The sequence below is a fragment of the Chanos chanos genome, chromosome 3, assembly GCF_902362185.1.
Source record: "Chanos chanos chromosome 3, fChaCha1.1, whole genome shotgun sequence".
In the NCBI taxonomy this organism is placed as follows: domain Eukaryota; kingdom Metazoa; phylum Chordata; class Actinopteri; order Gonorynchiformes; family Chanidae; genus Chanos; species Chanos chanos.
In genome coordinates, this window is record NC_044497.1 from 31,091,053 (window position 1) to 31,112,861 (window position 21,809).

General features: G+C 42.8%; 1 protein-coding gene across 1 annotated transcript in view; it reads right to left on the reverse strand.

Moving 5' to 3' along the window:
- samd11 (sterile alpha motif domain containing 11) overlaps positions 1–21,499 on the reverse strand; it is a 47,636-nt gene extending 26,137 nt beyond the window's left edge. Inside the window, exons 1-3 of the mRNA XM_030770080.1 lie at positions 21,031–21,499; positions 19,614–19,705; positions 9,767–9,942 (exon numbers count right to left, since the gene is read on the reverse strand). Of these exons, the coding sequence (XP_030625940.1) occupies positions 9,767–9,942; positions 19,614–19,705; positions 21,031–21,484 (722 nt within the window). The 5' untranslated portion in view covers positions 21,485–21,499. The remainder of the gene's footprint in view (positions 1–9,766; positions 9,943–19,613; positions 19,706–21,030) is intronic.
- Positions 21,500–21,809: the final 310 nt, after the last annotated feature.

Below are 21,809 nucleotides of genomic sequence, written 5' to 3' on the forward strand. Positions count from 1 at the left end.
ACAACCACATGCGTAGTAATAAATCGTATATTGTACAGCAATGACTACATAGTTAGTAAATTTCATGTGTGGCTTCTACATTGTCGGGGAAGAACACGGAACCAAATAACCGACCAGACAAATGATGCATAGAATATGCACAGATACACATAACAACTACATATCTGACAGATGTACAAATAGCTTGTTCTCTACCTGTTACGCACTCAAGTCGTCCATAATCGATGCCTATTGTTCCACCAGTGCAACTGTGAGTTACATTTAACTCTCGTTGCCGATCGACAGCCAAACTGCCAACTGTCTTTTGGATTTTAAGAGGCGTAATAGGCGCAGACAGACTCCTGCATAAAGCAATTTTGTGTCTCAGCCTGTCTCATCTTCAACCATAAGATGTACTAATCAACACATTCAGGACTCATAAGCAGTTTATGAGCTTAAAATCAAGTGATTATAGTTTTTACGATAGCACTCCTGAAATCAGTCCGGACATGTGAGACACATAAGGGAAGCTAGGAGAAATGTAATCTTTAGAAATACCTCACGCCAGTTAAGGAAAATAATCTTGTAAATATTCTATATGGTATGTTTATGGGTGAACATGTCTGCAGGTCATGACAAGGGGAAGTTTCGAGAAGCTGATGAGATCAGTGTAAAATAAATAAAGTAGCAGCACTAAGTCTTTGGAATCTATTTTAAGTCTTGAAAATGCCTTCACAAACTCAAGAGCCTTTAATTACACACTGAAACACCTATTAAAGATGTAAATATACATCTGGATACAACTCGCCTCCAAGCTGGAGCTCCACAAATGAATGAGCAGCAGTGACAGAGTCTTGACTGGGTAGCTCCAGGTCTGAGCAGTCTCTCTGTCTGTCATGTGACACCCTTTCTCTAACACTCCCTTCCAGGCTAAAGGTTTTCGAGATTAAGATTGGACGAGACCATCCATCCATTCCTCCCTCTCTCTGTCCCTTCTCCCTCATCCATCCATCTATCCATCCATCACTCTGCCCTTTTTTTTTTTTTGTCATCCCCACTGTTGTTCACTGGGGGCTGCTTGAGCCAGTGTTTTACCATTGGAGAGACACAGGAGAACTAACTGTGTCATGAAGGTATTTCAATAAAATCTGATTAAGGCTCTGAGCTCCTAATGCAGCATAATGATGTGGAGGACCCGATTAGCATTTTGGGAATATCAAATACATATCTCTCTATAGCCGGCTGCTCAGTCACGATGAGGGAGGTCGAGGTGCCATTTGTAAGCCTTCAGTTGGGCACGCTGAACCATTCCTGCCTGCCACCATTTTGTTGCTGGTGCCCGCAGTGCATGCTGTTTGTGGTGTCTAAAATTGTAGTTTCACAGAGGGCAGATTACAGGGCGTCGATCAGTAATGACAGCGAGTTACGTGTTAAGTCGGTAAGAGGAGTTTGTTCTCTCAGACCAAGCTGGGTTACCAAACATTTGACAGTAGATCGGGACCTGAACTATAGTATGGAAATCATTTGGCTGAATCTGTTACACATATCATACTACACTATAATATTCATCTATTCATCTAGAAGAGAAGAATATCTCATCTAACGTATCCTGATTTAGTATATAATCCAGCATGCTGACATGAAACATGACTCAATGAAATTCATTTTTTAAAAAAAAGGCTTACAGTAAACATCAGCAGTGGACACGATGTATAAAAATAATTCACCCAGAATTCAACCATTTCATGGCATTCAGCTGGCAAAAGACACACATACTGGGTTTAACAAAACAAGCAAGTGTTCTTGCATATGTTTGATTAGCGCATTTAAAATGTGTTTGAAAAGGCGACAGTCACCTTTGTCCAAACTCCCCGCCCCCTCTCCCCCACCCCCTTTCCAATTAAATCTCGTCCATCCCCCTTTCAGTCTAAACTGTATATCCACCCTGAACTCCTCACCCAGGCAGGTTATTATCCCCGGGCAAAGTAGCTAACATAGCAAGGACACTGTTAGCAGGGTAATTAGCACACTTTTCCTGGGCTGTCCCGATGAGGGCCGCTAATGAGGCCTCCTCAACAGGCGGCCAAGGTCATAATCTGCGTCAGGACTAAAGGTAAGTCCTGATCACCTGAGTCAGCGCTCCTGGGCAGGGCAGGACCGGTAGGAACTGACAGCTCTGCTAAAGACGTGAGCCGCTACTTAGCACCAGGAGAACACTGGAGGCGATGAGCGTAATCTCTCCTTTAAACTGGTCAATATCTCTCATCTCTATCCACAACATCAACACGATGACCCACAAACGACCCGGGCCCCAGACACCACCGTCCACCGCCGTAATCCACAACCATCGCACCGAACGCGATGATTAACTGAAAACATACCACCAGAAAGGGCTGTAAAAGTTTTTAATATTTTCAACATGCCATATTTATTTTAGTATGACTATAAAGAAGGCATGGTATACTCTGATAGCAGTCCAGCTTATGGTAGTGTGCAGTGACAGCACTGGTACCCTCACAGACTCACTGTAGTCTACCATAGTCCTGCATTCTCTGTCATAGTCCAAGGACAGAAACAATATTAGAGATATAAGCACTGCTTTTATTTTACCTACTATATATGTTAATTTCCTGGTTAGGCATATAAAAAGTTCCTGGATGTAAATAAGCTGAAATCAGAACTGCTGAGAGGCGGCCAAACCCAACAGCACAAGTTGATTAAAAAAAAAGAAAAGAAAAGCTGAAATACCACAAAAAGCAGCAGCTTTTCCCTGATGCCAAACAGATATGGTTTCTTGCATTAACAGTACTGTTACCAGTAGCTGTTACATTTCCTCACCACAAACACTCCATACAGCTGAAAGCACTCACAGCTGGTCCTCATATGCAGCTATAGGAGGAGCTGCTTTTCAACACGGGTCAATAAGGATGTGGGAAAAAACCAAGAGCACACCTGCAAAGGGTTTCCCTTCTTTCAATCTCAACCCGAGATTCGAGCCAGTAAGCGTTACTCTGAGTTCTCAGTGGAAAAGAGAGATAGGAAAGACTGTCAGCATGGTCTCAACAGGGGCAGCTGCAGGTGCCGAGAAGTCAGAATAGAACAGCCAATCGCTACAAACGCCACACTCGTCGTGGCACCAGCGCCATGGAGACAGGCAGCGCCGCTCAGGTTGCCCCTGCAGTGACACAGGAGAGGGGCGCCGGCACCAGATATAGGAGGTCACAGCTAGAGCTGGCAGGCTGGGAACCCTGACGCCATGTCTGACACCATTACTTTGGAAGCGCTGACAGTTTGGCCCTCACAGCTCAGACACACATAGAGAGCACTGCTGTGGAGGAGGAGATAGAGAAATCATTCATCCATATGGCTAACAATCAAAACATGGCCCGCTGCAGTATTTTGGGTTATCAAGCCCTTTTTGAAACAGCACGGAGTCCACTTTCTGCAAATTCTCTGCGAATGAGATAAATTTGAGGCATTCTTGAGCCAAGTCAAAGCAGGACCGGCTATCTCTAAATACTAGCACGACAAATCCAATACCAATCTCTACCATACCCAACAGACATGCAAGTCTCAATATTACGTACTTGGTTGAAGAAAAAAAAAATGGTCAGAAAAAATGATAAACTTTGCAAAAAAAAAGTATCTGAGAGAAAATATGGTTTTCTTTCTTTATTTATTTTAAACAAAACATATTTATATTCTGGTCACATTCAGATCGAAAAGCAGCCTGCAACCAAAGCCTCAGCTAGCAGAGGCAGTAATAAATAAATACAGAAATAGCTACATAAATAAATAACAGAGGAGCGCATTCTTCTGGGCTTTCGGTTGTATCTGCCTTATAAAAGCTGATGGGAGGTCGATAAGTCTGCAGTACAATAGAAAAGTATGAGTGAAATAAAGTAATTTCTCCATGTTGAACCTGGCTATATTTGGCAGTATTAGGGTAATGGGGATAAAGCACGGTAATTTAAAATCCTCTGAGATGCTTAGTAAGATGTCCGACTGAAGTTATGTCTCTTGAGTAGATGTGGCATTAATGACATTGATTATCCTGTTGAGTTGATGCAAGGGGAATCAAAGTACTGTCTAAAGTGTAAATAAGCATCACACAGGAAAAATCTATAACAACTTGGATCAAGATTCTTCTTTGCTTTGACAGGCAGATGAAGGGAGGAGTTTAAACTTTTAATACAGAAAGAAGTAAAACTGAGCCTGTAACAAAAAAAAAAAAAAAAGCGTAATCAAGATCAGGCGACACACGATATAACAAGACAACATAACTGTCTGAGGCGTGTTCATTTTCAGTTGGATTTTAGCCCACATAATCCACTGCTGTATAAATCTAGCCCATTTAACAACTTGACTCTGTATATCCTTTAAAGCATAATCATGAAAGATGTTAATACATGTCAAGAGAATCAATTTGAGAAATGATGGATATAAGGAAGCTAGCACAGTGTGCTTACCATTAGCAATATCAACACCCTTAGTTATTCACTTTCCACCAGTACATATTACAATTCAGTCTCAATTCCTGAGTTTGTAAGGATGTGAAATCTCTTGAGAGTATAGTAGCGTTAACCTGTGGAGTCCCTTAGGGACAGTGGTGGAGGCAATAATTCTTTTGCAGAGCTGTGGCCACTAATCACTGCTTTACCTTTCCAGGAATTCTTAGCGTCATGCCCACTTCCCAGCAGTCCAGTGGAGGCATTCCAAAATTACACAGGAAAACTCTTTGACAAAACAAAAATGACTGAATACAGCAGGAGCCGAAGTCATCTGTGGCCAGTTCTTACGAGCGAACCCTTTTTTTCTCAGAACTGACGTAGAGGCCACAGTCTACCAGGACCTGAGGACCACACAAAGGCAGCCATCCCTAATCTCCTGTGTATGATTATAATGATGACCTTCAACCTTTGCTCAGGCAGGCTTTCAGAAACTACTTACTGATCTTATGCAAAACATATATGATGAGTATGTGTATATATGTGTGTGTGTATGTACATATATATATATATGTGTGTGTGTGTGTGTGTGTGTGTGTATATATATATATATATATATATATATATATATATATGTGTGTGTGTGTGTGTGTGTGTGTGTGTGTATGTATATATCCCTCAGAGCTCAGATTTCATATGCATTTCATATGCAGATATGCATTTGCAAAGAATTCATTCATATCTAATAACCAGCAGTATCTGATGTACATCAGCATTTATGTCTAGTAAGATATGTCTGGGAACGGCGTCAAACATGCATGGGCCCGAAATGAATTGACACTGCCAATATATTCAAACTACTGTACACAGCTCAAAGATACTCGAAAATATCTAAAAACCAGACATCTACACAAGTCAGAAAATGCTCTTGCTTTGGTACATACCAGGATTCTCTGAGCCATGCCAGATGTGGTGGAGCTGAAAGAGCTGGTTTGGGTTGGCTTCGGTTGTTGGGCTTGGCCCAATTGAGTTCCACTCCTGGCTGGCAGAGTGCTCATGGACAGGTCTAGACAGCCACCAAAGTAGACGAAGGCACGCCTCACAGGAGGAGCCCTTCTAATGCTAAATGCAGACGAGTCCAGCTCTTCCTCCACCAAAAAACGCATTAATGACTATGTAAACCCAGAGGGTAGACTAGCACTATGTATGCCCAGACAGGTGCAACGGTTGTCTGCTTCGTTTCCTTCACCTCTCCTTCTTCTTTTATGGAAAGCTCCACCACTCACAAATCAAACTCCATCCACAAGTTTTATCCATCTAATCCACTTATGCTTTCATACTACACTTTTTTTTCATCTGAATGAAAATGTATTAACCGTCAGAAAATGTACTGTATCGAAAATATATCAGTGCATGGTAAATATATCTGCACCAAATCCAGGGACTGCACAAGTTTATTCCAAAATAATCTGATAATAGCAGTTGGGGTTGGGCACTTTTGCAGAGGAGGTTCTTTGTCTGTGGGTTGTCCTCAGTAAGCAGGTATACCATCTTATATAATCCTTGATGGTTGCTCAGTAATTACCCAGACAAGCTGTCAGCATTTCTAAAGCCCTGTTACTGACCCATCTACCAGCACTGCACACAGGTAGGCTACGAGAAATATATTAGGCATTGCACGCATAATGACTTCTTCACACTGGAAAAACTTTAGGCATTTGAGAGTAAAAACAAGAGACATCTAATGATAAACACATACTTTCTCCTTCCTGTGTTTTCCTTTGAAACTTGGAATTTGTTTTCCACACGGTGCAGGACCTGTCTTTTGGATAATGGATGTCTTGAAGAGCCCGAGCTTTCACTCTAAATTTGTACTCTTTGTGACAGAGCATTATTAATCACAGGGCCATTGGGTTCTGGGGTTCTGTAACCCTGCTTAACTCAACCAGAACCTTTTCTGTCACCACATACTGCTCTGTTCAACCCAAAGAACTAATCACCCGAAAAGCCGCCTACCATTAACATTAATCTGGTTAAAAGATGTACTGAGGTGTAGGGAGCCTTTGAAATGACATTATTCAAAGACTTTTCACTCAGTTAAATTGGGAAATCCCTTTTCCCACTCCCTAAACTCACTGGCACTACAGACTACTTGATACATACATATTTTTAGCAACTGTAAAAATTTTGGCAAGCTCTTTTATTAACATTGAGTACGGAGTGTCGTTTTTAAAGGTGAGATGGAGAGTGGATGAGTGTAGGCTGGTGTGAAGGAATAAGAGTCCGTAAATAATTCTGTACGTCATAACCATAACAATAATCCCAATCATGTGTTGATGAGGCGTACATACACTCATACACAAAGCCTTTCCCCCATTTTTCTCCATCCATTGACTAAATCCAATTTGTTAAGACCCCCTCCACAACTCACTTACCATGCCCTGCTCAATGGAAATCGAATTTCATAGATTGAACATCCCATTATCTCTTTTGGTTAGACCCGCATTTGCACAAAGTACGGACCCGGAACAGAGGAGAACCGTGGCTCCCTGCAGTCCGCCGCCTTTAACAGGGTAAAAGCCCTCCATATTAGTCATAAGTGTTCTTTAAATTCATTATCATCTTTACACGGAGACGGCAGAAGTGTTGAGGGAGAATCAGTTTAACGAGGTTAGTCGGACCTTTCAATGCATTATGGTCCCTGCGCCGGTGTCATCGTACTAAGGAGCCACTGAGTGAAGGAGCCAGGACTCAGCCAGATATCCATTAAAGACTTATTGTCTCGCAATGACTGAATAAATAAATCAAGAGTAATGAATGTGTGTGTGTGTGTGTGTGTGTATATAAGTTTTTATCACAACCTCCCTCTGGTATTCCAAGGTTCTAAAAGCAGAATCACTTTTAACATCTTAAGGGTTTTTACACAGATCTGAGCCTGTATTCTGAGACGAGCATGAATGAAGCTAAGGGGATGAGGGGATTTTGGGGAACAAAAAATGCCTCTGATTTCTCTTCAAAATACCCTTCCAAGTAGTGAATGACATCACAGCCAAACGTTACAGTCTCCATCTCTGTTCATCTGGTCTGTCATAATGGACTGACCTCACAATGACCTCTTTGCTTTGGTGGAGTACGCGTGCGTGTGTTTGCGTGTATATGTGGAGTTTGAGGCAGCCCATTGAGCGACGTGCCTACAGCACTTTGTAATGACCCGAATTGACAGCGTCGGCTTAACGCACACAGGCATGAAGCCTCTTAGACATTCCAATTGCTCCACCTTCCACTACTGGGAAAAAAAACTTTCCCATCTCATTCCCAGAAAATAAAGTTCTTTCACACATTCGTCACATTCAAACAAGGGTCCATTCACTGAGGGGGTAGATGATTCTTAAAATATAATAATTTAACAGCATGCAACATCTTACAGTCTGTAAAACTGTTAAAAAATAAATGATATTAAAGGTCGATCAAATTTACTGAGGTTAAAAATGCATTTTTGGATCATTCAATGGTCAAACCATCTTTAAGGGAGAGGCAGAAGTTCGTTTTCATTGTTATTGTGGTCGTTCTTTTGTTTTGTCTTGTGTTTTCCTTTCTTTAAGTGTACACTTTAATTTTTCCCAGATCCTCTATGTAAGTGCTACTGAACCATACTGGGACAAAGAACCTTCTCAGGGCATGACTATGCATGTGGTTGAACACGGGTGAGGGCACTACAGTGCCAATAACTCTGCAAAGTTTAAACCACATACACATATAGAGTTGCAACTGTGCACTTGAAATTGTGGAGCCTGAACTACATCAGGATAAGTCTGTGACATTTTCGCTGGAGCCAAATTGCTAATGAGATAGGAGCCACTTCCATTTCCTGTTCTGTTAATTAGCCAAGCTGAAGCCTCCTAGCTATCCTTAATGCTCCAAACAAATGTCTCTAACGCACTTTCACTCTGCACTTCGCAGCTTACATCTCCCCTCAAACAGGGCAGAAAACAGATACTCTGAACTGAAATGCTACAAAGAACTCATAACAGATCTCACAACAGAGTCAACCACTGGCAAGCACTGCAGACTTAGCTCCTCTCCTGACAGGTTCAAATGACTTCCTCTATACTGCCTAGCATCGAGGTTGGATTGTCTGTGTGCGTTAATTAGCAGCAAGAGTGTTTGACCAAAGTGAGTTTCCCCATGGTCACCTGCCTGGGCTGACATCTGCTGGCTAGTGATCATCTGTAATGCGTACAGCCGAAATCGCTAGTGCAACAACAGCCTCAGCTGCTAATGTTAGCCTACGTCCAAGGAAAGCCTATTGCAACAGTACTAAATATTAAAGAATATAGGAGTAAAGAGTGAGGGAAGCGAGATATTAATGAACACTAAAACAATTAATTTCCCCAATTCTGATAAGACAGCAATATGAGGTAACACAAAATGAGATAAATTCTGTGTTCTGCAGCACTGAGAGAAAATTCATATTTACATGAAGCAAATCTCACTGATACTCCACGACCGTCTCAGCTACATACTGTTTTAGATGATAAAACCATCTAGGTAAAGCGGTATATCTAAGTGAACCATTGCATTCATTAGGCAGTAATAATCACACTGGTGCATGAAAATATTCCAAACACATTTGTCACTGATGGAACAAAGGCCTTTGTTTTCTGTTCATTTTGAATTTTCCACAGATAGGAGCTCTTACACAACCTAAAAAGACATCTGATGTGTTCTGCACACAGACACACATGATTTGCCCTTAATGCTCTGAGACACATCAAACACGACTGCAGGAATGGCATACTTTGCTGCCCTGTAACTGTACAGTACGTATGAGGTGCATACATCTATTTCTGTAAGCGTGTGTTCTTCAGGCCGCATTTAGATTCAGAGCGTCCTATGTCTGTATATATATGTGTGTGTTCGTGTGTGTGTGTGTGTGTGTGTGCGTGTATGTGTGTGTGTCCGTAGGAGTGGTGCATACATTTGTGTTTGTGAGTATTCAGCCCGGGGGGGGGGGGGAGTCTGGGTGGTTGACACTCGGGGGGCTATAAATCGGCCTTAACGACGCTCTGATGTTTGATGAGCAGGCATCGGCTGACCTTACACTGTGGGCTGTGCGTAGCACTGCTGACCCCAGTTAAAGAAGAGGAGCAGAAAACAGGCCAAGGCTTTGTTTGATCAACACGTGCTCATTCTGAGATAGAGGGAAGCAGTGAGCCGAGAGGGATACCGACCTGTGCCTGTATCTTCTGGTGCTGTCTAAAGGACTTAGTGAGGATGTATGTGAGTACGGCTAACAGGAAGCTCAAATATACGCACACATGTAAAAAAAAAACACACACCTTTTTCTCATGATACTGTAGTGCAGTTCGTCCTCTTGTTTGATGTCAGCATGGTCTCCACTAGCTCGTTCACTCCCCTCGCTGTCGTCACTGCTGAAAATGGAGGCCAGCTCCTTCTTGGGGATCCGTGTGGGTGGAAGGGGGATGGTCCGTTTCTCTGCCAGGCGTCCACGATTCTGCACGCATACACACACACACACACACACACAGGGACAGAGCCTCTGAGAACCAGGTCGTAATATTCAAATCACCGCCCCCCAAAACACACACACAGACACACACACGCAAACACCCTCTTTCTCTTTCTCTCTCTCTCTCTCACACACACATGCACAGACACACACACACACTCTCTTTCTCTCTCTCTCTCTCTCTCACACACACACACACACACATCCATATTTACAGTACTGGGCGATTGAGAAGAGAAAAGCATAATATCTCTAATCCATTACACATGCCGATCAATGCTGCTGCCACCTTTGGGCCAACGCAATACATTTATAACACATTAGAAGCAATCATAATACACAAAGCAAATATATTTGTACAAATTTTGCCTGCAGAATTGTTCACAGGAAGTGACATGACGCAACCTGACAAGGGGCCCTATCCATGAGTTTCTAATGAACATTAAAAAAAGGCCACCAGCAAGATCAGTCCTCAATATTTTATCACCAATATACCATCGAAGATATTGTTAACAACTGACAGAAAGCAATTGCTCTCAAACGCAGCATTTTATACAAGGCAGAAACAAAGCAAAATGCTGACATGCATAGATTGTAGTTTGCTGTCCCTGACAACCATACCAAGGGAATGGATGGAGACATAGAGACAGAAGAGTGCCAAGAACAATGCATTGCAATGACTTTGTAAAATCTGAACCTGTGTATTGCTATTTTCTCTCCAAACTAAGCAAGTAAGATTCATTAGATGCTGTTTCTCTAGCTCTCACTTCAACTGCCTTAAAAAAAAATGTAAATTGAGCCCTAAGGTCCAACAAATCAAATATGTAGCAGAAAGTAGCCAAACATCAGATGAGAATGTTCCTGATGGCAAATGCAAAATGTTTGATACATCCCTTACAACAACGCAGACGTGAAAGAGTTAGCCTAACCACAGCCTGCAAAGGAGAAGACTACGGATGTCAGAGTTTTGGTGATGGAGAGGGAGGGTGAGGGAGTGAGACCTGATAGCTATTCTCCATTTCCATCTCTTTCTCTATCTCACTCGCCCTCACTGCCTGAGAGATCTAAAGGGAGCGGAAGATGAAGAAGGAGAGGAGAGGCCCTCGGGGCTTAGTGAGTGAAGCTGGGCGACCTTTAATGTGACCTGAAGGGGTCGGTGCAGATTAATGTGCCTCCTCCAGTTCCCCTGGGTGAGGGGAACGAGGTAGATAGATGAAGATAGAGAAATAGATAGATGCACAAACTGAAAGAATTTGGAAAGAAGAGAGAACAAGATCATCTGTTGGACCAAGCTTTGAAATTTTCTTCTGTCAAAATGCAGTCTCCGTGTGTGTATGTGTATGTTTGTGTGTGTGTGTGTGTGTGTGTGTGTGTGTGTGTATGAGAGAGTATGCATACGTACGAGGCCCATGTCTTTACTTTGACGCACCCTCCAGCTATCCCTTCCTCCACACGCGAGCTCTCCATACACACACACACACACACACACGCGGAAGCCCCGTGAGGACAGCAATATGAGTGGCAGGTCAGGGCAGGGGTGGAGAGACTAGCCAAGAGGCAAACAGGTGCAACCCCTCTGGATTCTCTCAAGTGGCATACATTAAAAAAGAGGAGGAAAAAAGGAGAAAAAGATGAAAACATCCCTGAGGATGAGCAGACTGCATACTTCTACACGGTTTCCCTTTTTTTCCCCTTTTGCAGAGACAGCAGATTCTTCTCAGTTTCTTCTCTTTTTTTTGAGAGAAAGATCTGGGAAAGTACAGTGGAGTAACTTTTTGAGCTCGAAAACTGAACATATACTCTGAAACTCAAAAAACTCTCTCTCTCTCTCTCTCTCTCTCTCCCTCTCTCTCCCTCCCCCTCACTCACTCAGTCACTCACTGTTTTTCAGTCTGCACATGGAAGTGTCCACACGAGAACTACATAAGCACCCGAATACAGACTCACATTCGCCGGCATACATACATGTACACACATACACTGTAATTCACATGTTGTCACATTCTTTTGCCTACATCTGTGAATGTTGAAACATGTATGAGGCGGGCTGGACAGCAGCAGAGCTGTATCTGACCGAGTCTGCGGTGCACAGGCTGTTCACCACATGGCCACAACACACCAATGTCTCCATAGCCAAGCTCTCGCTCTGCCCACCCCTTCCCACACCCCACCCCCCACCCCATCTCCTCCTGCCGGAAAGCCCCTCCGCAGACCCCGCCCTTCATTCAGCGTCACTGACGCAGAACCGGGGGTGGCTGTGTGCTATTTCCGGCAACACCACGGAGGAGGGTGTTCCAAAACAAAACTATATATTTAAAAAAAAAAAAAAAAAAAACACTCCCACAGAGGCTCACGCGCACATTATACACGAACAGACACACGCAAGCTGTTTTTTTTTTTTTCATACACATTACCAGAGCTTTTTGGCAACACCAAATGTGGTCCAGTGCCGGTGATCTGTGGAAAAACGTGTTGAATAAATTTCCTCTAAAAAAGCACTGCTATGAATAAACCCTCCTACGCAAAATGTCTGCCCTTTGACGCAAAAAGCTATATTTACATCAGTACATATAACACACACGCACACACACACACACATACACACACACACACGCACTGGACTATTTTCAAACCCTGGGTTTGGTGGCTGACAAAATGTCACCGGTTACCACTCCAATGCTGGTGTAGCAGAAGTGCTAGTTTCCTGGGACACAGCATTTACAAGGCAACTGTGTGACATAAATGTTCCAAGTATTATTATTATTATTATTATTATTATTATTATTATTATTATTATCATTATTATTTTCTAATTTGTCTCCTGTTTGACAGAAGGGCAAGCATAAGACCAAGGAAGAAACATATCATCATCAAAAGAATAACTGAAAAACTAAGCTACACATACTGATGCAGTTTAAGAAATGGTGTTAGACTGCTGAAACAGTATACAGTTAAAATTGGGGCCTAAGTCATGTCAATATGAGGTATTTCCCCTTGTTAATAAACAAGAGGAAGGGTGATTATACTGCTCTACTTTATGTGTGAGCTGAAAGTACGAAGGAAAGACTACAAATACAACATTCTGCACATTCACCAAAAAACACTAATTTAACCAAAAATGTGTGTTGTAGCTTTATTATATAACACTGCTCCTCCAAAGAGCCAGCAATCGTTTGAAGTGGATGCTTATAACGCAAAATAAAATTGAACATTTTCTCTTTTCAGTTCTTTGCTGTCCAATCTTCAAATGAAAGTAAGATATTTTACAAAAGTTTGCACCTCTTAAAGCAGGAGAGATTTTTATAAGTTCTTCAGTGTTTTTGTCAAGTAATTTAATTCACATGGTTGAAGATTGCATTAAAAAGGCAAGAGATTTATTTTCTTGCCATAGTATTTCCTCAAAGTGCAGTGCCCTGCTGCAGGGGCGCACGCACACACACACACACACACACACACACACACACACACAGCGGTAGCAGCCCGTGACATGCCTGCAGCTGCAGCGCTCTCGCACGCGCCCCCCCAGCGCTCTCCCCGGGGGACGAATGCCTAATGAGTCACGCGTCTGTCTGCCGTAACCTCTGTGTGTGTGTGTGTGTGTGTGTGTGTGTGTGTGTGTGTGTGTGCGTGCGTGCCGTAACCTCTATGTGTGAGTGCGGAGGCGGGATGGCGGGCAGACTTGGCGCGAGCTCAGGGGGGAGAGGGGGAGGGTGGAGAGAGGGAGAGAGGGAGCAGAGGGAGAGAGGGAGGTGGAGGAAAGGATTGTGGCGGGCCAGGCGGTGGTTGCTACACTGACTGGTCCACTGAGAGGAGAGAGAGAGAGAGAGAAAAAAAAGACTAAAACAAACATTGCATGTGCACTCCCTAAGCATGTTCCTCCCCAGCTGTGTCACAAAAGACACGCTTTTGTTTTCTGTTAAGAGCACATGGCGTAATCAAATCAGCTCTTTACATATCTCATGTAGCCAGCAAAAGCAGCAAACCACATCATTAGACACACAATATTAGTTTTGGAGAACGGGGCTTCTGTGTTTTTCTTTTTTCCTAAGGTGTATTCCACATATAAAGACGTCATAAATACAGAAGATTAAAATTTTTAATGGACCACAAAAGAAAAAATACCCCGCAATTTTATGACCATCATCAGATAAGTTAAGTTAAACAAGTCAACGAATGACAACTAGAAACGCTGGTCTCACAATTTAAAATAAAAAGAGAAATTTCAAAAATACTGTGGGAAAAGAAGCCTAACCCAGTGCTTCCCTCCTCTACAGGCTGCAGCCGTCCGACCCAGCCCCGCGGCCCAGGCGTTGAGTGGGCTGTTTCGGACCAGTGGAGCGCTTCTCCGCGCTGGGGGGTCAGTGGCAGTGCAGTGAAGCGAACAAGCCTCGCTCTGGATGTGTTTGGATAGCCCCACAAAGACAGCCACAGGAGAGCTTTATGGACAGGTAACGACTCCACCATACTCCCCAGAGACAGAACGGATGGAGGAGAGGGTGGAGGGTGTTTGGGGGGGGGGACAAGGCAAGAATGAAACTGGGGTGAATAAAAGAATGGGAAAAAAGCAAGAAAAAATATCAATCTAAAAGGTTTGAATTCATAGCATCAGATATTACTAAAGAATCTGATTTGTTTTCTGAAGCCTAGTTTTTCAAATTGTCATATTTTTCATGACTGCGATGGACTGGCGACCTGTCGAGGGCCTCTCCCCCGCCTTTCGCCTAACGAGCGCTGGGATAGGCTCCAGCACCCCGCAACCTCAATTAGGGTAAGCAGCTTGGAAAAAAAGGATGAAGGAATGAATCTTTTCATGAAATTCTTCTATGTAGTAAAGAAAGAAATACAGAATGCAGAATTTTGGATTGCAGACAGTAAAATGGGGTCAAATATCTGTAAAAAGCTACAGCGGGCGGAGCCATTCTAATTATAGACCTAGCGGTTTTGTTATAATCAGCTGCAAGGCCCTGATAGATAAACCATGCACCTTCCCCATCAACTCCCACAGTGTCCCACCCATGCCTGACACTGGGGGCCCTCACATTGCGACTCCAGTGTGTGTGCCTCTCTCTCTCTCCCTGTCAACCACAGGCCCACCGCCCTTCACAACAGAGTGAATCTACCGTGGACCCGACTGTGAGCAAGTTTTCACACTAAGGTATTTTTGGAGGTTCACAAGTTATGCGAATGTGATGGCTCGTGACTGAGTTTAACTTGAACACAAGGGAGTGTGGATGTGCATGTTAGGATGTCAGCGTTTACTGCTGAGCTGATCGTCGCTGCTTTTCAAAGCAAATAAGGAACAGTGAGATTTGCCGACTGACAGACCCTCGCAGTTTAGGCTAGCATTTCAGGGTTGTGTTTTAAAGCTGTGTTCCGATTTCTTTTTGCTTCTTGTTCAAACGCAACGGACTGCAGGGGCTGTATGCCTTCTTACTGTCCTGAAGCAGAATTTTGCCGTTGCCATAGCAGCGTAGCCTCGACACCGTGTGGGAGAGATACAAACATACCAACACACGAGTCTTCCCGCACCAACACAGTCTCTCACACACACACACTCACATGATTTTTTGAACCCCCCGCAGGGAATGAGCTGCTGTGAGACAGAGTGGCGTCAGGCCCCATTCCGTGCTAAACTTCACAGCACCGCTTTGCCAGAACAGAATTACTACACATAACCAAACAAATTGCAATGACCATACTATAATGCACTAACAATTGCATAATCATCATATCACCACAGAGCTACTCAAATAAACTCACTATATCTCTACTGTCATTACAGTCATGGGATTAGCAGTCTCTCTGTCCTTGACATGTATGAGTAGAGTAGGATGATACTGGACATCATCACACAAAAACAAATGCTGACTTTCATACTTAGCATACTGCTTCATCTCTTTTTTCTTATTCATTCTTTTTGTAATAACTCAACTATTGACTTCCCTGCTTCTCAAACCTGGCCATGGAAGTCCTAAACTAAACCAGTGGTTCCTTGCCAGCCCCAACCCCCAGAAAGAGAACTCTTTTTTTTTTTTTTTTTTTTTTGACCCAGGATGCAGTGGGGGGAAGCCCTGATTGGAGGAGATATTTACGAGCCGGAGGAGAGTGTAATTTCCTGCCGGCCTCCGCTCGTTCTGCTGAAAAAACAGTGTGGAGGAAGTGCGTTTCTCCAGGGAGACAACAGGCAGCATAGCTCATCAGCCAGCGCTCTTAAAAGAGACAATGTCACCACCATTCAAACACACCAAACTGACAAAATGTTCAAGTACTTTAACAGCAAATATGTCTATGACTACAATGGCTATGTGTTAGATCAAAGGTCACGGGCCACAAATAAACATACGCCTTACTGTTAAGATAATACTCCTCAACCACATTAAACTGGTTTGGAATAGTACTTAAAGAACTATTTAAGAAACCAAACCCTCAGTGGTCCTTCTTTAGATCTAATATGATAGTCCTGAACATAAACTAGGGTTCTGTGATAGTTTGAATAGACCAGAAAGAGAAATGGACATCATGACTATGTTCAAGGGACAGTGTTGATCAAAAAGGCATACAATGCCTACCAGATAATGTCCCAATCAGCACAACCTAGTTCTCTTTATGGCTCTTTAGACAACTGAGTGTGCTACACTTGGCCCAGGCTGTACTAAAACGGTACTGTGACACACGATGGATAAGTCTCACAGCCCAAAAAAGTAAATAGGGTTCATATCTTTCACATGAGACCATTTCCGCAGTTAAAAACCAAAACGGCCAGTGCAAAAGCCACTGCCATCACACAAGAACTACCTTGTCTTCTTTCTAATTATTTTCTACTTTCAATGCCGCACTAAACATGATTCTCTCATTTGTAATTGTGTTAGGTATTGTTTTGGGTGAAAGTATAAGAGATACAGGTTTTGAAAAATACAGGCAAAACAGTCTGTAACAGTTAGGTATTCGCTTAGTGTATTCTGAGCTCCTGAATGCAAATCTTGATTACTTTAAACTGACTTTGTAAAAAAAAATGAATGAATTTAATATTTCTTAAAAATGGTAAGAGTTTTTGAAACTATATGATGATCATGTATAATACAAACTGAGAGGCAGTGAGACTATTAGTAAGTTTTTATGTGTATGGTGCTCAGTGTTTGTGTGTATGGGCATGTAAACTGCAAGAGAGAGGTGTGAGTGTAATCCAAGACATCTATGTTATTTCTGTACTTTGTGTATATTTGTGACTGCCTGCATGCAAGCGCTGCACTTGTGTGTGTGTGTGTGTGTGTTGTGTATGTTGTGTGTATACACACGAGAGAGAGGGAGAGAGAGGGAGAGAGAGAGACAGAGAGTGAATGTGCTGTGACGTGTGTGCCTTGTTAACTCAGAGGGAGTGACGGTGTATGCCTTGCCCTTCGGGGGGGAAGGGGGGTTGAACGTGGAGACAGGCGAGACAAGCTTGGCAGCCTGCTTTCAGCGTCCACACCTCTCACAAAACGGCACGGTGCTTACGGGAAAAGAAGGAGGGGTGGTGGGGGTTGGGGGGGGGGGGGGGGCACTTGAATAGCCACATGGCATACAGAAGCAACAGTAAAAAGCTCTTGGACATACTAGGAGATTGAAAGCAAATAAAAATAAGTGAATTAGAATCAGAGTTCTTGAAAACTGGAATTTCACTAAAGATTTTAGCTTGGTGAAATAAGCATCTTGACTCCATTAGTAAATCAAAGAACATCAGTAAGACTGACTGTACCCTGAATCAAATAAAGGTAAATTAATCTATACATGTTAGAACACCATTGTTACAACTGTTCATAGGCCATGCATATATAAAGAGACCATTATAAAGCATCTGAGGAGAAAACTTAACCAAGAGGTATAGTTTTATTCAAATATCACGGTGTCCTCAATACAGTAAGATAGGAACTAAACCATCAGTCACAGCCAGACTGCTACAGCTCAAGAAACACTCACAGAGAGATTATGATGACTTTCAGCTAAGTCTGCATTGTCAGTGAAATGAAATAGCAGAATATATGTGAAAAGCTGTCTTTGTAAGTATTCCATTTGTTGTTCACTACAAGGTAAATTGAGGGATGTAATTACATTGCTTGGAAAAAAACCATATTCAATTGAAAAGTCAGTTGTGAAAAAACGTTCTGTTCGCTTATAAATTTCGAAAATCAGTTTGTAGAAAAAAAGAAAACAGCTCTTCACTCATAAAAAAATCTAAAAAGTAAGAACCGAAAGCATTTTTCAAGTCTTCGATAACAACGACAAGTTGACAAAAAACGTGACCTTTACCAACTTCCTTTGTGCATATAAAGCACGACAAAATGCAACAAAAAGTCCAAAACTCCCAAAAAAACAAATCCATTATGGTTTTATCAGTGGCTCTGGCCGTAGCACGCCCTACTACTTTACCTGTATCACTCCAACACCTCCAGCTTATCTAAACCGCCTTTGCCTTGCGTGAGGCACACACAATAATCACCAGTAGCCACGCTCAGTAGCTTGGTAAGCCTCTTACACCCTTTCCTCCAGATTAACCGTTGGAGGCGATGACAGATGCGCTCAGTTCAGATAAAAACACAGCACCTGTGTGGACAGATTCCACCACCATCAAGCCAGGCATGTACACACACTCACCACACAGACACACACAGACACACACACAGACACAAACTATCAAATAAGACACACACACACACACACACACACACACTCACACACACAGTGCTGTCCACTAGTTCCAGGGGCACCTGTGGAAGTGGAGTAAAACCAGCAAGCAACGAATTAGGCCCTGGTCATGAATTAGGCCCTGGTCATGAATTAGGCTATGATCAGGGCCTAATTGACTTCCACGTTGCACAAAGACTCACAGGCAAGACTGGCATTAGAAGTCTAATTAGAGTTGCCCTCTCATGCTGTCTGCATATAACCTACACAGTATGGGATCACTGGTACTTTACTCTTCTGGATACAATAACAAGTGAGACAAGTGAGAATTACACAGCTGCATTTTTCTTCCATGCAACCACTGACCGACCCTTGATCAGACCTTCATCAAACACCTCTGCCTCTTACACACACACACACAAACACAAACAAACAAAATTCCAGGCATTTTGCCTATTCCTAATCCTTCACATCTAAGAGGAAGATTTGACACCAACAACATATCAATTGCCCCCTTGACTAAATCTCTTCAAACAATGTAGTCATTTGGGCTACATCTCTTTGCAGATAAACAGCAGAATAAGAATGGCAAGCTAACGACCAAATCCAAACTATCACATCACATTTTAAATCAGATCAGACATCATTTGTGAGTGTCTGTACATCTGTGTGTGTGTGTGTGCGTCTGTGTGTGTGTGTGTGTATGTGTGTTTTGAACATGCTTTCCCTGTGTGACCTTGCACTTTGCACTTGAAGTCCTGTGTTGTCATTCTTTTACTGTCACACTTCTCTCAAAAAACATATCAAATCACAACAGCCTACATGAGGGAGCCTTCCATTGATCAGTTCCAAATACAAGTGATTAATGAAGACTAAAAAATTACTGATATGTAAAAGAAAAAAGTTACAGAGCTATGCAACCTTAAAATAGAAATTATACGAATGTTGATGAGACACATAGAGTAAAAATGGAACCCACAGAACAGTAATCTTACCACTGGAGATGAAATTCGACACCCCGGGCAATCACAGATTGGTGGATGTACCTGTAAGATTCCTTTGGACATAAGGGTCTTCAGACTTTTCCCTACGTGAGAGAAATAGGGAACAGTGACTTTTTCAACATTTTTAATGTGGCCTCCAAAGCACACAAGGTCATCTGTCAAGTATAATAAAACTGTTAAAAACAGAGTGGAAATAGAACGTGGTTTGATCTGGACATGCTAACATCCCGTTCAGTGACATTAAATTCGAATAAAAATGAAAAATAAGTCGTTATTTTGAGTTATCATTTATATAGTAGCCTACACCGCAGCACTTTCAATGAATTCCTCGCAATAATGACTGTAGAAGCCCTGGTAAGAAGTCTGCTGGTGAAGTTAACCAATATGGTTAAATTTAAAAAAATGAGACACATTCTAATGTATTTTAAATTAATTCAGTGCAGTCCACCTCGTTTCAGTCTGTTATGAGATATATGTATCAATCCACAGTGTGGTCTAAACATGCAGTTTCAGTGTCATCCCGAAAAACCAAGCCACTAAGATGAGGCTGTTCTCCGCGCTTTTAGGAGCTGTCCTCCCCTTGTTCTAACTAATGCATTTCAGCTCCGTCAGCATGAAGGAAATTTACACAGTGCGCGAAATGCTTGACGATAGTGCTCTTTCAAACCCCGAATAGTACTGATCACAGGTGAGAAGTGTGAATACAATACATAATTACCGGATGAATAACAAAATGTAAGCGCCCATTCAGCAATTCTGAAATCAGTAAATAAAAGAATAAAAATCAGACACACTACCTTTTCCCATACACTTATCCACTATAGCTCGAAATCCCTCTCTAGTTTACCGTAATTCTGTAGAAACGTGCTTACCTATTGCTCGGCGATAATAAAATGAAGCAGCCGTAGCCCAGCGAGAAACAGTAGACTATCTGAAATGGGTTACCAACCCCTCTCTTCAACTTAGCAACATTAACTTTCATGAATCTCTCGTTTCGTTAGCGTATGAGTCAAGATTCAAGTACAAAGTGACAGCACTATTTGGACCAATAATCCTAATTTGAGGCAAATCTCAATCGCCACATTACGCACAACGTCTTTCTTTCTTTTTTTTTTCTTTTTTTGAATGTGTGTGATTCCCGGAGCTCCCTTTGGTTAATAGGAACGGACAAGGGTACAGCCAAGTGTATGAATGTGTGTCCTATTCTGTTTTTGACACCCTTCAGTAAACTCAGCACCGTAGGTTACCCGGTGTGATGGAGAGTAACACTTTATTTCCAAAAACGCAAAGCACAACCAGAGAAAGTGCAACATAACAAAACAACAACCTAGTTTAATAAAATCTGACCGTAAACTATCTCAGGAGTGAAAAAATATATCATATACAACTGCTAATTAAAGAGGCTTACCTTTGTGTCTAATACTTCGTTTCCAGTCTTTTGCTGTCTCTCTTCCACTTACAAACTGGAACTCGTTTGGGGTTAGCCACTCACCCCGGTATTTGATGGAAGGTCCTTTACTGCCCTGACATAGTTTGTTAATGTAGAGTAATGCCTTATTCTCTCCGCATTCCACTTCGATACATGGTTCCCCGTTGTCGAAAAACGGCTGAAAGTCGGGGATGGAGGAGAATCTCTCCAGCATTAAGTCGTCAGGGTGATGGTGAAGGTGCTGTTGATGCAGCGCCGTGTCGTGTAGCCCCAAGTAAGCGCGGTGATGGGCGAAAATGTGATCGTACGGCGGTGGATGTGGGGTCACCACGGGGATAGCGGTGGCATTTAAAGGGGCCAGGTATTCAGGCTGGTTGAAGGCAGCTAATGCCATATCGTCCCCATCCAGTCTCTCCTTTTTGATGGCAGGCATGTTACTAGAGGCGTAGCGCCGGTAACAAGTGATTAGCAGTTCGTCCAACCCAACTTCTGTATCCTCGTTTCGGAGTTGGTTAGCTGTAGACTTCAAGGCGCACCACTTTGTTTTACGCAGGGCTCCCGCGTCGCTGTCTGACAGCAGACCGCGTAAGTTCACCAACAGATTGCCATGCACCAGTTCCCACTTTTCAATGGCCTCGCTCTCTGCCGAGTTCAGTGCTCCACTCGCGTGACAGGTTTCACCGCGCTCCTGCCTACCACATTTAATCGGACTCGCCGGGCTAATACGTGACATCTTGGGGAGATTTTAACCGTGAACA